Source organism: Aulonocara sp. 'chitande type north' Nkhata Bay, linkage group LG10 (assembly GCF_057382095.1).
Source record: "Aulonocara sp. 'chitande type north' Nkhata Bay isolate Kocher_YH1m ecotype deep benthic linkage group LG10, A_spYH_male_GT1.1, whole genome shotgun sequence".
Classification (NCBI taxonomy): Eukaryota; Metazoa; Chordata; class Actinopteri; order Cichliformes; family Cichlidae; genus Aulonocara; species Aulonocara sp. 'chitande type north' Nkhata Bay.
In genome coordinates, this window is record NC_141353.1 from 35,913,074 (window position 1) to 35,928,114 (window position 15,041).

General features: G+C 41.6%; 3 protein-coding genes across 10 annotated transcripts in view; 1 reads left to right on the forward strand and 2 right to left on the reverse strand.

The window, feature by feature from the left end:
- Window positions 1-2,565, reverse strand: part of rnf43 (ring finger protein 43) — a 109,556-nt gene extending 106,991 nt beyond the window's left edge. The window contains exon 1 of the mRNA XM_086309748.1: window positions 1,059-2,565. Coding sequence (XP_086165874.1) covers window positions 1,059-1,280 — 222 coding nt within the window. The 5' untranslated portion in view covers window positions 1,281-2,565. The remainder of the gene's footprint in view (window positions 1-1,058) is intronic.
- A 433-nt stretch (window positions 2,566-2,998) lies between these two features.
- hsf5 (heat shock transcription factor family member 5) lies at window positions 2,999-8,041 on the reverse strand. 7 transcript variants are annotated; one of them, XM_086309752.1, is made up of 8 exons: window positions 7,875-8,041; window positions 7,545-7,703; window positions 6,637-7,127; window positions 5,686-6,006; window positions 5,515-5,606; window positions 5,059-5,430; window positions 3,704-3,815; window positions 2,999-3,583 (listed from the first exon to the last, which is right to left on the reverse strand). In XM_086309752.1, the coding sequence occupies exons 3-7, from the start codon at window positions 7,109-7,111 to the stop codon at window positions 3,738-3,740; spliced, it is 1,338 nt and encodes a 445-aa protein (XP_086165878.1). In that variant the 5' UTR covers window positions 7,112-7,127; window positions 7,545-7,703; window positions 7,875-8,041; the 3' UTR covers window positions 2,999-3,583; window positions 3,704-3,737. The 7 variants fall into 7 exon arrangements, with proteins under 7 accessions (XP_086165878.1, XP_086165884.1, XP_086165880.1 ...); XM_086309758.1 differs by lacking the exon at window positions 7,875-8,041 and having other exon boundaries at window positions 2,999-3,619; window positions 3,704-3,775; window positions 7,545-7,811; XM_086309754.1 differs by lacking the exon at window positions 7,875-8,041 and having other exon boundaries at window positions 6,637-7,119; window positions 7,545-7,810.
- On the forward strand, window positions 6,878-14,148 carry supt4h1 (SPT4 homolog, DSIF elongation factor subunit). 2 transcript variants are annotated; one of them, XM_086309762.1, is made up of 5 exons: window positions 6,878-7,136; window positions 11,775-11,881; window positions 11,964-12,019; window positions 13,744-13,797; window positions 13,888-14,148. In XM_086309762.1, the coding sequence occupies exons 1-5, from the start codon at window positions 7,110-7,112 to the stop codon at window positions 13,953-13,955; spliced, it is 312 nt and encodes a 103-aa protein (XP_086165888.1). In that variant the 5' UTR covers window positions 6,878-7,109; the 3' UTR covers window positions 13,956-14,148. The 2 variants fall into 2 exon arrangements, with proteins under 2 accessions (XP_086165888.1, XP_086165887.1); XM_086309761.1 differs by lacking the exon at window positions 6,878-7,136 and adding an exon at window positions 10,587-10,758.
- Window positions 14,149-15,041: the final 893 nt, after the last annotated feature.

The following is a 15,041-nucleotide window of genomic DNA, read 5'->3' on the forward strand; positions in this document are numbered from 1 at the left end:
TACCTGGTGAGTGAAGCGAGACAAGATCCCACAGAACCTAATATCTTTCGTCCTGTGTCTCTGGAGACGGCAAATAAATCGACACGGCGGAGCTTTACAGCGTAGGGACCTTAATCCACTCTTGAATCCTGAATATGCACACTGAATAGAGAACATACTTCACATTTGGACAGTTAAAGGCAAGATTTTTAACCTAAAAAACCCCCCATTAAATGACAGGTTTTATATTGGTCTCGACATGCTGTCATTTTGCAGTCACTGGCCACACCTTGATATTAAATATAATGGGAGAGAGCATCAAATGCCAAAAATAGTCACTGCAAAACAAAACAGTTACCTTAGAAAAGATACACGTTAGAGAGGCTGGTGGACTGAGCCAAACCACTGTTTCTCAGGAGAGAGCTAAAATAGACTGAAAATAAGCTAACCTCAATAACACGTTTGTCATCACTGTTGTTAAAGGAATTCATATGTTCTATCATCACAAGCCCAGTGTTGAGTGGAAAGAGTGCTGCTGTAAGCAGCTCTCAGAAAGGCACACTGTGCTGTAAACCATAGTCTCTGCTGCAGGAGTCTTTTAGCAGCGGGTGCTGTGTAAACTGTAGGGAAACATAAGTCACTCTACAGAGGGATTGGTGCACTGAAAGAGGTGGGAGTGTAAAATAACTTTCCAATTAAGGCTTTTAACACAGACTAAGTTATTAGTCAAGCGGTGATTGCAAAAGAGGTTAAAGTGACTCTCTTGGGGGGGTCCAAAGAATAACACTTACTGTGTTAAGTGTTCCCAGTAGTGTACTATAGGAGAAGCTTTCAGGTTGGTAATCCATATCTGACAGAGCAGAAGTGTAACTACATGTGTTGTAAAGCTGTTCTATCAATACACAAAATGAAGATCAGATATTGACCATATGATCATTGAGTTAGTCTATTGCAGTCTATGGAAAATTGTTGCACCAGGTGCCACAAAGGTGCTGGGCCACCTGTGCACCAGGTGAGCTTTGAGGTAAATGGACAGTGCTGTGGTCATGTAGTGCAGGTACCCTTTGATGACACCCTACCTGCATGAGTTTTCCCTCTGCTTTGCCGGCACTTCCTCCCACGAACACCCCTTCCAAGGTGAGGGGTTTCCCCGTGGGCTCGTGCTTCAGCAGCGTCACCTTGATAATCGCTCGGAGAACCGGCCGCTCGGACTCCAGGCCCTGCTGGCCCAGCACCACCTGCAGAGCCGCCATGAGCAGCCACGGCCAGAGCCCGGCCGGGCGCCGCTGTGGGACGGTCATGGCCTCGGCTGTAGCGGCGGGTCCCGGCCGCACATCTTGGACTTCAAAGCAGGCAAGCACCGCGGATAAACAAGACGCAGGAAAGCGGTATCGACAAGTACACGCACAGGTCCCGCTTTATTCCTTCTGCCTACTTGCTTAACAGATCTGGGCTTTCAAAGCCGGAGGACTTCCATGGTAACTCATAAAACTTCCATTCAACACTAGAGTTAATATTCCCAGTCTAACACGTTACAGATATGCATATGTCTCACGTGGAAAGTGATGTCTCACACGAGGAAAAAGCTCCGATTAACTGTTATCCAGTGTCATTAATGTGGGTTGAGAAGCACTGCATGCGCCAGTGCACTGTGAAGACGAGCCGTGCCGTATTAGATCTTAAAGAGTGCATTTGTTTCCACCGGGGTGCTCTTCATCACAGGCGGGTCTATGTCCTCGTCTGGAGGGTGTTTACGTGGTAGCTTAACTCCGGTATCCTCTCCAAGAAGGACTGGGTCCTCTCCTGGCAACTGTGTATCCGTAAATCCTCGGGACTGTTTTTACAATGCAGCGCACATTGACCACTGTACCTTCCAGTCATATTTTGCGAGCACACAGGAGGCAAAGCTTTAAAAGTTAAACCCGTCCCGTGAGAGCAACACTTTGTGGATAAATCCACCAAAAACGCACGAGAGCGACGTCTACGACTTCAAAGGCTGGCTTACAGGTTGCCGCCGGAGAGTTATGAGGCATGCTGACGGATCAAATGCGGCGCCGAAAAGTTGGGCAATGTTTCTTACAGCCGACGAGTTGCGAAAAAATAATCCTCGAAGAAGCTGCTCCGTTCAGCACACAGCTCTGTGTAATTATTAACCGAAGCAAACGGGCCGTTGCCTTACTTTGCTTGTAGCCTGGTAATTAAAACTGGGTCCGAAGCGGCTTCAGTGACACGGCCATCAACTTCTTTCAAACCTACCCGTCAGGGGGGCGACACGCGCGCGCGCACGCATACACACACACGCAGGCTTCCCCCGAGTTCAGTGCCTCCGCTGCACTGTGAGAAATTAGACCCGATCCTCCTGAGAAGAATGAAGGAAATTGACTCGTTTATCAAAACTATCACTGAAAGCGGAGGGGGAAATCTGCAAAAAGTTAATTTAAAAAGTTGCCCAGCCTCCTTGTAGTGTTTGTTTGAAGGGGATAAAGCATAGAGACACAGTGTACTATTATAACACCGTTCTAGAACTTTACCTCCCGGACTCTGTCTCTCCCCTGGGATCTCATTTGAAAGTGTCTACCTGCTCCCTCTCCTGCTACTTTCACGTGCTAACGGGGACGGGAGTTTGATCAACACTTCACCCCTAATCCTGTAAACAGATTGTGTTTCAAGTGTTTTACGTTGTTATTTGTATAAGCCATTAGTGGAATTGCAGCGTTAGTACTACATTTTTCTAACGTCACTGAAAATCTATTTTGCGGTAAGAATCAAACGCAATCTAATTTTCTTGCATGTGTAAGAACGTAAACATACAAACAAACAAAAATCGTTCATTTTCTTTTAACGTTATCGTAGGTGGAGTTAACGAGGAGCACCTGAATGCAGCATTAGTAAGTGGAAGGCGGATCCGCCGAAAAGCAGCAGTTTCACCAAAAACAAGTAAGTGGCTCCCTCTGGTGTCTACAACAAGCAACACCCCTTTATTATTAATAATGCAGTACACACTAAACATCCAACCATAAACTGTATTCACGTTTATTTAAAATTCTAGTTTCATATTTTAAAAAGTACATCAATAGTGAGAATAAAAAGGTAGGGAAAACACAATAAAGCAAACAATCAGTAGACAAAGTGTTTCTCCCTCGTAAAATAATTTGAGTCCTTTTTAAGCACTCCAATACCAATTTATGGTTTACAAGACTTATTTTTCTATTTCAGTTCTTTGAAAATAACATTACAATCTGGTAAAACTATTTCACAAAATCATGTACGTAAATATCCATGCTTTATACATTTACAAGCATACTTGTTTTAAAAATGTAATTTAAAATTTTACAGAAATAAAAGCATCAGTGTTAATTACAATGGATGTGTAAAATAAGAGGAGAAAACATTACTGTACAACTACATACAATGTACAACATATATGTACTTCTGCAAAAGACTTTGTAATAAGATTTAAAAGAGAACAAAGCAACAAGCATTCACACAATAAATCATCTTTCCAATTCGAGACTCAAGTATGGTAATAGTAAGAGCTTAAGCTCACATCCTGGAGTGACTCAAGGCTCCCTGTCACATGCCAATCAAACCAACAAGCTGAGATCTATGATGAGAAATATGAGACACTGTCATCACGGATCTGTTGATTTTAGGAAGCATAAAAGCCTTAATTGCCTTTTCTTTCACTAATTTTACTCTGGAATTTGACCCTAAACAGCCTTACCTAAAGAGTTGGTGTATTTCCTGTGCAGCTGCTGTTATAATTTCAGACTGGAATCACTGGAAGTATCACCAACTGTAACAGGTACAATATCCCTCTCATGATCTGTGGTAACCTTAATGTAGGGACACAGAGAACGCAAATAATCCAGGCTTTCTGCTAAACTATATATAAGGCCACTAAATATATATATAGTATAGATTTATTCAAATTATATAACAATATCAATAATTTTCTGTATGAATACAGCCTGAAACATAATCGGATTTTCACATGTTCTACATGTTGTTCTAAACGTTGAAAAAGAACCAACTTTTCAAAACAGTATGCAAAATATTTGCTACATTTTTTAACTATGCGGAAAGATCCATTATTAATGATCTGTGTGTGGAAAAAGCTTCAGTGTCAGGTTTGATCACCTAGAGCAACAGTAACCTCATTGCCACTTTATTAGGTACACCAACTGCGTCTTAACACAATTATCTACTGAGTTGATCACTTTGCAGTAACCCAGAATGTGCAACATCAGACACTGATGATCTACTGGGATTTCCGCATCTCTGAATGCATACATCCTTGAACCTTTATGCAGATGTACTACAACATTAGAGGATGACGCTGAGTGCCACTCAATTGCTGCTGCCACACTCAGATGGTCAGAATCTCGCATGTACAGCATGAAAGCATGGATCTATCCTGCCTTTTATCAATGGTTCATGCTGATGGTGATGTAATGGTGTCAGGGATAGTTTTTGGTACCAACTGAGCACTGTTTAAACTCCACAGCCTGTCGGAGTGTTGATGCTAACCGCATCCATTCCTTTATTACCAATGTGTCCCCATCTTCTGATGGCTGCTTCCAGCACCATGCCACAAACCTCAAACTGGTTTCTTAAGAACAACAGTGAGTTCACTATTATTTTACTCAACTGGTCTTCACAATATCCAGATCTCAACCTAATAGAGTACCTTCAGGATGCTCTATTAGGTTATTCCCATCGTGTGCATCTGACAAAACGTCAGCAACTGTGTGCTGTTATCACGTGAGTCTGAACCAAAATCTCTGAGGAATGTGTCTCATGTTCCTCAATGAAAAAAGATCAACTATCATTTCTAACCTTTCTTGCAATTGCAGCCTATCAAGAACCAAAACCACTGTGCTGCTCTGATCCACCCTCCCGCCTTCCCTTGCAAACTTTCCTACAAGTTTGGGTTACTTTACTGTCTAGCACAGTAAAGGAAAAAACATCTTAGATCAGGAACGTGATGCATCAAAAAATACCTCAATGTCAAACATTACAAAAAAACATAAAACAGATGCACTTTAGCTTCAGGAACTCTTCAATGCGCAGCCTTACCTCAATGATAGCATCCTCAGGCATTTCCTCTGGTACAGACTCCACACACTGCTCTTTGTATGGAACTAGAGGAGCAATACTCGATGCAGATACTATGGTGGGTCCAGCAGAGAAAGGGATAGACCTGATGACACCGTTGCTGTCACACAGTGGGCTGTCACGGGTGTTGGATGAAGACTCTAGCTCAGGGACCACCTCGTCTTGGGGCTCAACTTTAACCAGGCAGGTATTGGGTGGGGTCTGCATGACCTCATCTGCGATCTTAAAAATTGCCTCCAAGTTGATTTCACAGTTTTTCACCTCCTGCTTCTCATTTTTCTGCAGGCATTGGTTATTGTCGTGGAAACACAACATACCGACAGGATATCCTGCCTAAAATGGTGATATAAAAGCATATGTTAAAGATGGCCCAAATACCACTCACTGACTTGTTACGTCACATGACAGTGGTCCTACCTGATAATAACTCTGAGGCGAGAATAAGCCTGTCTGAAGGCCACCACCTGCCATATGAGGGGCCACAAGGTTGGGATGGTAGCAATGACCAACTTCAGGAAGGACAAAAGATAGCATGTTAAGTGAAATGGTACACTGGCTATATTTTACTAAATAATATTTAATGCTTACGTGGGGAATAGTAGCCAGGCTGGTACTGAGCATTACAAGGACTATAACTGGTGAAATTTGGACTTCCATGGTTTGCGTGGGCCAGGAAATTCTGCTGAATGTGCACAGCATTGGCGCTTGAGTTTACTCCAGTGTAAGGGCGGTTTAAAGGTACTGGTAGCTCTTTGCCTGAGGAAAACAAAGCAGAAGGAAGAGCCGCAGCCCTCATCAGGAATCGTGGTGGGATGGGGGTCCCAGTGTAGGCTTGGGTTTTACTTGGATAGTAAGGAGGAGTGGCCTTTTGATTTGTGGGGCTCAGCAGCAAAGAGCCTCCCGAAGAAACTGGAAGACACAAAGCACAACAACAACCTTTTAGACAGTACGAGAGGGCTTAAGTGTTGGTACAGGAGGGCACAGACTTATTGTCCTTAATAAGTTCAATATGGTGTTCGGAAATATGACAGAAAACCCTATCAGGGTAATATTTCTTGAAAACATCTGAGTATTTTCTCTGTGACATGTAAGATTGTCAAATGAAAGTTTAGTAATTCCTCTGGTCAACAGAAAAATATATTTAGAATACTCTCAAATGAGGTCAACTCTCCAGCAACACTTATAGTACAGCTTTATTACTTATGTCAAGGTCATCCCTCATGAAGGCCACAGGCCCAAACATGCCGATCAAGTAATAAAGCTGTGCTTCAACCTCTTTAGACCCTTGTTCTAAAGAGGAAGTAGGCGAAGTTGCGGCAGAAAGCTTTGTTCTGTTTTAAAGAATATTCTTCAGTTACAAAGTTTATGTACATAAAATGGGACAGTGTTGTATTTTTTTAAGGAGCTGATGACCCTTTTTACACAGAACTACTGTGCACTTTTGCAGAAACTACTCTTGTGGCTGAGGAACGGTTAGTGTGAACTTGAGCACCTCAGGGAAACCATATATTTCCACTATTATCCCTTAATAGCACTTGCCTCTTCTCATAGATGTTCCTCTGTCTTCCCCATCCCGATACAGGCGCTGATATCCACTCGGGGACCGGCACTTTATGTTCAGACCGGCTTGCAGCTTGGCCTTATTGTCCACGGTGAGCCTCCTCAGCCTCAAAACGAGTTCAGGCTGGTCTCGCTTGAAGTTGGGGTTGTAAAAGCTTGGATACTCCTTGCCGTCCAGGTCCTGTTGAGGGTCGGCCTTCTTGAACCCGTACAAGTTGAGCTGACGGACAAAGCTGGAGAAGTTGGTGGTTTTGAAGGAGTCGGCACTGCCCGCGGTGATGGCATTTGGAGACAGGATCTGCTTCTCGAACAGCTGCTGGTCAATGACGATTACCTCGCCCTGGCGGTCCCAGCAGATGGCGTTGTAGGCCGGGTTGTTCACCAGACGCCACAACTTTGCAGGAAAATTGCTGGGGTTGATTGAGTCCGGGAGTGAATTTAAACCGACTTCCATGCCTTTGCCTGTGCAACTGAGACAGGTATAACAATATTAAACAGCCCTGGTCAAAGCAGCTAACCTGCTTTACATGTTTATAACGTTACTATTTAACTTTAGTTTATGTTTTACATACACTCAAGTTATAACAAGTTAACAAAGTTATTTAACCACCATTCATTATATTAAACACATAATTACCCTTGTTAATGAAAACGGATTAAACTTTTTTTAAATTATAAATAAAATGCTGTAAAAAGTAAAATGTTATCTTTCACTGTTTCTGTTACTCTGCTAGCATTAGCTAACATTAGCAGTGGCTGTGTTATCTTGTCAAACAGCCTCTCCTAAGTAAAGAACTTTTTAGTTAAGAGCTGTTTTATCCATCTCCATATTTTCTCATATATTTTAAGTAAGGTTAAATCTAAAATAAACACTGTAATAACTGCACCTGTATCACCAAGTCGCACTGGGAACCGTTGGAAGTTTACTGCCGTTGGTGGAGGTGCTGGAGTTCAATGTGACATCCCTCCGTTACTTTAAACAACGCTTAATTTTGGGGGACTACAAAGCCCAAGATCCTTTCACATTTCAACGCCGAAACTGGACCCTAAACGTCACACAGAGAGCCAAAAACAGTTTACAGCCTCTGGTTTACATGCTTTTGTTGCCATAGGCACACAAATGCCTTTAGGTAATATATGTTACTTTTAAACTGTTTTGCAAATAGCTCCAATGAATGCATCGCAGGTTCTCACACAGCCTGCTGTTTATAGCTTACATTTCACATCATCTGAGTTTATTTCTGAGTTTATTTACTTGCAGCTTCATACAAGACGCAAGATGATGAGCCTCTCCAAAGTTGGATGTGGCACGGCAACAGTGCAGTGACAAACGCAGGTTAATTATCCATGATAAACAAATAAGAAACAAAATGTGAGAAAACGATGTTAACTGTTGAAAGAGATTTGACTGGTAACATAATCAGTGTTTAGGTCAATGGAATTAATAGATGTCACCAAGCACATGTGGTGTGAAATTGTACCAAATGAAAACACGCTGAGCTGTGTCGCCACCTAGTGATAAGGAAGTAGTTTATTATTATTATTATTATTATTATTATTATTATCATTGTTGTTGTTGTTGTTGTTGTGATTATTATTATTATTTGTATTTAGATGTAGACAGCATCATCTATCTACATTTTGTGAAAACAAAAAATCTCACTGCCAAGCCAGTAAAATACATCCAATTTGTATCCTTTCATTGTCAAAATCCGATGTGTTGCTAATTCTATGTAATATTAACAACCTGTTAACAACATTACATGAGACTGGTGTGTAGCACCGCTTGAGGAGAACATGATGCCTTTATTCAGGTATGCAAATTCTGAAGTCAGTGAAACAATAACTCCAATCTCCACATTTCGACCTTTCTTCGAATTAGGTTTTTCGACTTTAATCTCAAAATTTTGACTTTATTGTCAAAATGATCAATAACATTTTTGTTTCTTAAGGTGGCCCTAATACTATGTCGTAAATATCCATCCATCCATTCGCTTCCGCTTATCCTTTTCAGGGTCGCGGGGGGCGCTGGAGCCTATCCCAGCTGTCATAGGGCAAAAGGCGGGGTACACGCTGGACAGGTCGCCAGTCTGTCACAGGGCTAACACATAGGGACAGACAACCATTCACACTCACATTCACACCTAGTGGCAATTTGGATTATCCAATTAACCTATCCCCACAAGCTGCATGTCTTTGGATGGTGGGAGGAAGCCGGAGTACCTGGAGGGAACCCACGCAAACACGGGGAGAACATGCAAACTCCACACAGAAAGACCCCGGCCTGATGGTGGAATTGAACTCAGGACCTTCTTGCTGCAAGGCAACAGTGCTAACCACTGTGCCACCGTGCTGTAAATATCACTTTAGTTTATTATCAAACCTGGCAGCTCCGCACTCACCTTCAAGACTGAGGACGTGGTGAGAGCTCTCAGGAGGACCAGGGAGAGGAGCTCACCCGGCCCTGACAACATCAGCAGTCAAGTTCTGAGGCACTGTGCAAGGCAACTAAGTGTGTTCCAGACTCTATTTCAACACTCAATTGACAGTCACACCGCCCCCAGCTGTGGAAACACTCCACAGTCACCCCCACCCCCAAAAGAAACAACCCAAAGTCTCTCAATGATCTTCATCCTGTGGCCCTTACCTCCCTGGTGATGAAGGCCATGGAGAAGATCATAAAACAGCACATTGTAAGAGCAACTGACCCCCTGATGGACCCACTTCAGTTTGCTTACCGTGCACGCAGAGGCGTCGATGACGCAAAAATCTTCATCTTGGACTCCATCCACAAACATCTGGAGCTCCTTCACTCCTCCGCCAGACTTCTCTTTGCTGATTTTTCATCAGTGTTCAACACTCTGCAGCCTCATTTCCTGGCCATTAAACTTTCTTCCCGATTTCACCTGATCATCTAATCCTGTGGATATTGGACTTTTTGACCAACAGGACTCTGGTCTCTGTTCCACCTCCACTGGCTCCCCCCAGGGCTCTGTGCTCTCCCCCCTGCTCTTCATCCTCTAGACCGATGACTGCAGATCCACTCTTCAGAAGTTTGTAGAGTGGTGTGACAGCTCCAAACTTGAACTGAACGTGAGCAAAACCAAAGAGATGGTGGTGACCTGGCTGCTTCAGTCACCACCACCATCCATGGGAAGCCTGTGGAGGTAGTTGAGGAGTACAAATACTTGGGAACCATTTTTGACAACCTCATGAAATTCTCTGCTAACACAGAGGAAATTCTCAGGAGGTGCCACCAAGGGCTAATGGCCTTGTTGGCTGAAAACCTGTGCAAGAGTTCTGACAGGCAGGCCAATGATTTTTGAGCACACTGATGCAGTGTGCTGCAGTCTGTTCCTGTTCTGAAGGCTGAGGGAGGGAGTGGAACCAGCAGGTAATGGAGAAGGTCATGTTGCTTTCCAGGAAGGCATAGTAAAAAGGCATAGTAAAAATTAATTAATGTATTAATGACCCCTCTCACATTCTTCACCCCGCATTTCAATGGCTCCCCTCTGGGCGGCGCCTCCGCTGCACTTCCTGCAGGACTGAGAGGAGAAGAGCCACCTTTGTCCCCAAAGCCACTCTGCTTTTTAACTGCAGTCGATAAGACCATTTCCCACACCCATAAACATAAATTACTCTACACTCTTTTTTATGCTGCTAACACTTCATTCACTTTTAGTCACTTACAGTTATTTATTCACTTATTCAGTCACTTTAATTTTAAAACTGTGTATATACTGTATATTTTAAGTTTTTTTTTTTTTATCTCATTCTTATTGCCTGTTTATGCCCTGTCCTTATTTTTAACGTCATGCTGCTCTGTTGTATCTTAATTGCCCCTTGGGGATAAATAAAGTCTCCCTGATTCAGATTTTTTTGTGCATGGACTTTTATTCAGGCGGACTACAGGGACGCCTCTGGGTTGCTAGGGCCTTATAAAGTGACGTAATATCCAGGCGACTAGAAAATCATCATAATATTAGTTGGCGTGATTGTTTAGTGTTTGTTCAATTATTTCGTCCGAACATAATGGCATTAGAAACAGTCCCCAAAGACCTGCGCCACCTGAGAGCCTGTCTGCTTTGTTCGTTAGTGAAGGTAAATCTTTATCTGAGAGAAAAACACTGTGAGGCTAGCTCCTGTGCTAACGTGGTGCTCTGCGCAGTGTTTTCCTCCTGTTTGGCCTAACAGGAAAATTAAAACTTCGAAATGACGCTTGGTTGCTTTTAGTCAAGGAATTATACCTAAGTATTCACTGGGGCATTTTTGTTTACAAAAAGACATCTGTGCTAGTTTGTTTGGTTTCTAGTCCCACGATAACGACTTGGGGCCGTACTAGAAAAATGTACAGAGCCTGGGTAGAAGGTGATGTTATTGTGACAAAACGCAGAATAACGTTATTGGGGTTTTTTTTTCTTAAGGTCGACAATAAGAAAAGAAACAAGGTGGACAATAATGGCTGAAGCGAAACTAAATATTTTAAGATTGACTTTAAAGTTAAAAATCCACGATAAATAAAACTAGAAACATTTATTGTTCCTCAATGCTTCCTCAGTGATTTATTTCATAAGGTCGGGCGTGCAGGGAATCTGACTTTATTTTTGAGAAATTAAAGGTTTTTATTTTGGAGAGATTTCATTTAAAGTATAGCATGTTTACAGTAGTTTAAATGCGGGCTTCTTTTTGTTTTGTTTGTTTGTTTGTTTGTTTGTGTGTGGGGGGGAGGGGGGGGGGGTTGGCAAATACCAGAAATGACACTTTGGCACAACACCAACACACAATCCCATCTCACTTTATTATTATTATTATTATTATTATTGTTGTTGTTGTTGTTATAGTAGTAGTAGTATTAATACTATTATTATTTAACCATGCACAGCCGTTATCAGTGGATGTGCCAAGGTTTGTTGGCATCATTATCTATGGTGGGTTCCAATATATGTATGACCATCATTAGAAATATAGTCTTGCTACACTGAAGTGCAGCATTTTTAAAGCAGTTAATATTTCTCAAGTAATATCTCACTTCTCATTTTTGATCCTTTCTTCTGGCTCTTTTTATTGGACTCATGCAATCTGATACCTCACTTTTCTCTTGCTCTCTTCCAATTTAGACCATTGACCAGTTTGAATATGATGGCTGTGACAACTGTGAGTCATACCTCCAGATGAAGGGGAACCGAGAGATGGTGTATGAATGCACAAGTTCCTCGTTTGATGGGTAAGTGTTGACTAAGCAGTAACTATGTGTTTCTTTGTCTGTTCTTCCCTGTGGTTTACTGACACTGATTAAATGTTTATAGTGTGATCGCCATGATGAGTCCTGAAGATAGCTGGGTGGCTAAATGGCAGAGAATAGGTAAGGATCTGCTGAAGCATACAGTCATGGTTTTAAAAAAAGAAGAAGAAGACAGTACATTCAGTTCTAAGGTTTTATGTATCAGGACATGATAAAAAATGTTAAATTGTTCATTATTTATTTAAGACAAAAAGGAGACACTGTTTCTGGAAAAACGAAGTACATCTTACACTGCTTTTATAATAATTGAGAGGGAAAATGGCACTTGATCATCAGCCAGTCTGAGCACCTCTATAAAAGCAGATGATTTAGCAGGTGTGTGTTAACATAGTGTCAGGGTGAAAAACAATCAGCGGTGATCTCATGAAAGCAACTGTTAGTGCCCATCAATTTAGGAAGGATTATAAACCAAACTATTGGAATGTCATCATTCTACAGTGAGATCGATTACTCACAAGTGAAAAACATTCAAGATAGATATAAATTTTCCCAGTGGTGAACATTACAGCAAAGTCACCACAAGGTCAGACCATACACTGCTCAGAAAAAATGAACAACTAAGGCTTGTTTGAAAGGGTTGTCAGGAGAAAGCCTCTTTTCTCTAAAAAAGAACATGGCAGCATGGCTTTGGTTTGCAAAGTTGCATCTGAACAATCCACAAGACTTCTGGAACAATCCTATCAAAAGAGGCCAAAGTGGAGATGTTAAGCCAGTTGGTTGGAGAGAACCAACTGTCAAGCACGGTGGTGGAGGGATGATGGTTTGGGCTTGTTTTGTAGTCTCAGGACTTGAGCACCTTGTAGTCGACTATGAACTCCTACCAGGGTATTCAAATGTGAGGAGATGTCCCCAAAGCTAAATGTAGACTAAAATTGGGTCATGCAACAGGGCGATCGTGGCTCAAGAGTTGGGCGTTCGCCTTGTAATTGGAAGGTTGCCGGTTCGAGCCCCGGTTGGACAGTCTCGGTCGTTGTGTCCTTGGGCAAGACACTTCACCCGTTGCCTACTGGTGGTGGTCAGAGGTCCCGGTGGCGCCAGTGTCCGGCAGCCTCGCCTCTGTCAGTGCGCCCCAGGGTGGCTGTGGCTACAATGTAGCTTACCATCACCAGTGTGTGAATGTGTGCATGAATGGGTGGATGACTGGATATGTAAAGCGCTTTGGGGTCCTTAGGGACTAGAAAAGCGCTATATAAATACAGGCCATTTACCATTTACCATAACCCAGCAAACACAGCAGCAAATCTACAACATAATGGCTGAAAATGAAAGGAATCAAGGTGCTGCAGTGGCCCAGTCAAAGTCCATGCCTCAATCTGACTAAAATGCTGTGGCGGGACCTGAAGAGACTGTGTGTAAAAGAATGCCTGCAAGCCTCAATGAACTGAAGCAACAACAACAACAACAAAAAGAATGAGCCAAAACTCTTCCACAATGATGAGAGAGACTGATAGTCAAATGGAAAACTGCTACTTTAAGTTATTGGTGCTAAAGGTGGTTCAGCAAGCTTACTGAATCATCCAGAAAATCCAGAAATTAGTTTTTCCACAGTGCTTATAGATTTTGGCTTTGGATTAGTTTTTGTTAAATAATGACACAGATATGACACAAATATGTTATGTTGTTGTTCAAATGAAGTTATTTACCTAATTTTAAAACCAGGACTATAACATTTTTTACATGCTTTTTAATAAATCTTGTAAAACCTGCTAGTTATTAATGATAGCCACATAGTTCAGATTATGATCCATTTGTGTAATTATTTTTTTTCCTGCTCTGTCTTTCAGGCAACTTCAAGCCAGGTGTATATGCAGTTTCAGTGACTGGCAGACTACCTCCAGGTACATTCAAACACATCAGGGCACACACATTGGTTGGAATTGTCTTCTCACTTCATATGTTTCGGTTGCTCATTATTCTCTTCTCTGAAGGCGTAGTGAGAGAGCTGAAAAGCAGAGGGGTGATCTACAAATCCAGAGACACGGCAGTAAAGACGTAAATCCTGCTGATTGTCCCCAGAGCTGGATCATACTGTTTCACCATGTCTGTGATGTCTTGTAGAAATGTTAAGTTTTTGGAGCTTTTTAAATTTGGAAAAAAAAAAACAAAGATTGCTGACACATAAGAAAAGGTAGATATGTCTTATTTGTTTGAATAGTTTACGTGAAATAAAAACCTGTTTTATAAAAAAAGTGAGTGAGTGTCTTAAAACAAATGAATACATTGGATTTATATGCACCTGTAATCTGTGAATTAACTAAGTTTTCAGTGTCCCCGAGCAAGTGAACATGATCAGTTAATTTTTAATGGGACTAATCTGTCTACTGTCCAGAAGGGCACACAATGTGGTTTCTGACTGATGACCTTGAGCTGCGGTCCAAAATGATGATGATGGGGGTGAGGTCTCTAAGAGGACTGTGGTTAGACTCCGAGTTCATTCAACCTTTCTGGAACAGATTGCTGATATATGTTGACCAGAGAATACAAATAAACGCGTCCACATTCATGACTAACCTGAATATTTATTTGTTTTTAAAGGTATCTAAATTAGGTGGACCTTAGATTTTAGGTTTTAGACCATTTTTGACTTTTCAATTTATTTTTTGAAGGTTTTTTCCTATTTAATCTTTATGTTTTCAACATATAATGTCAGTCTTTCCACTCCTACAAGCCATTATGTTTGTTTATTTTAAAGTTTTTTAGCAAATAATAATAACTAGAAAATGCATTTTCTAACGAAACTGCAGTGTGGATGCTGATAGCTGAATGTTTTGAGCGGAAATGAAGCAACTGCTAAATGTTAAGTTAAAAATGTTGAAGGAGATGAAAAACAGAATGTTTCACTTGAAAACAAAAGTGTTTAAAGCTGATTTTCAGACAGAGGAAGAAGTTGAAAAGTAGCTGACCATGTTTAAAATGTACAGTAGAAAAAGTTGAGTAATGACAAAAGAAAATTCAGAGTCACAAAACATCTGAAGAAATATTTGAAACCTCATATTATTTAAGTCCCTGAATGTCTGAAATGTGGGAAAATCCACTACAGACAGTTAAATACTGTAACTTTTAATCATCCGGTCAGAAAAGA

Bases quoted from the DNA above. Each gene is read 5' to 3' on its own strand.
- supt4h1 (XM_086309761.1), top strand. From the start codon at position 10,690: ATGGCATTAGAAACAGTCCCCAAAGACCTGCGCCACCTGAGAGCCTGT. The intron at 10,759-11,774 runs GTAAATCTTTAT...CTTCCAATTTAG, and splicing joins TGCTTTGTTCGTTAGTGAAG to ACCATTGACCAGTTTGAATA. The intron at 12,020-13,743 runs GTAAGGATCTGC...TCTGTCTTTCAG, and splicing joins GGCTAAATGGCAGAGAATAG to GCAACTTCAAGCCAGGTGTA.
- hsf5 (XM_086309752.1), bottom strand. From the start codon at position 7,111: ATGGAAGTCGGTTTAAATTCACTCCCGGACTCAATCAACCCCAGCAAT. The intron at 5,607-5,685 runs GTAAGCATTAAA...TCCTTCCTGAAG, and splicing joins GCCTGGCTACTATTCCCCAC to TTGGTCATTGCTACCATCCC. The intron at 3,816-5,058 runs GTAAGGCTGCGC...CCCTACATTAAG, and splicing joins CTGAGGATGCTATCATTGAG to GTTACCACAGATCATGAGAG.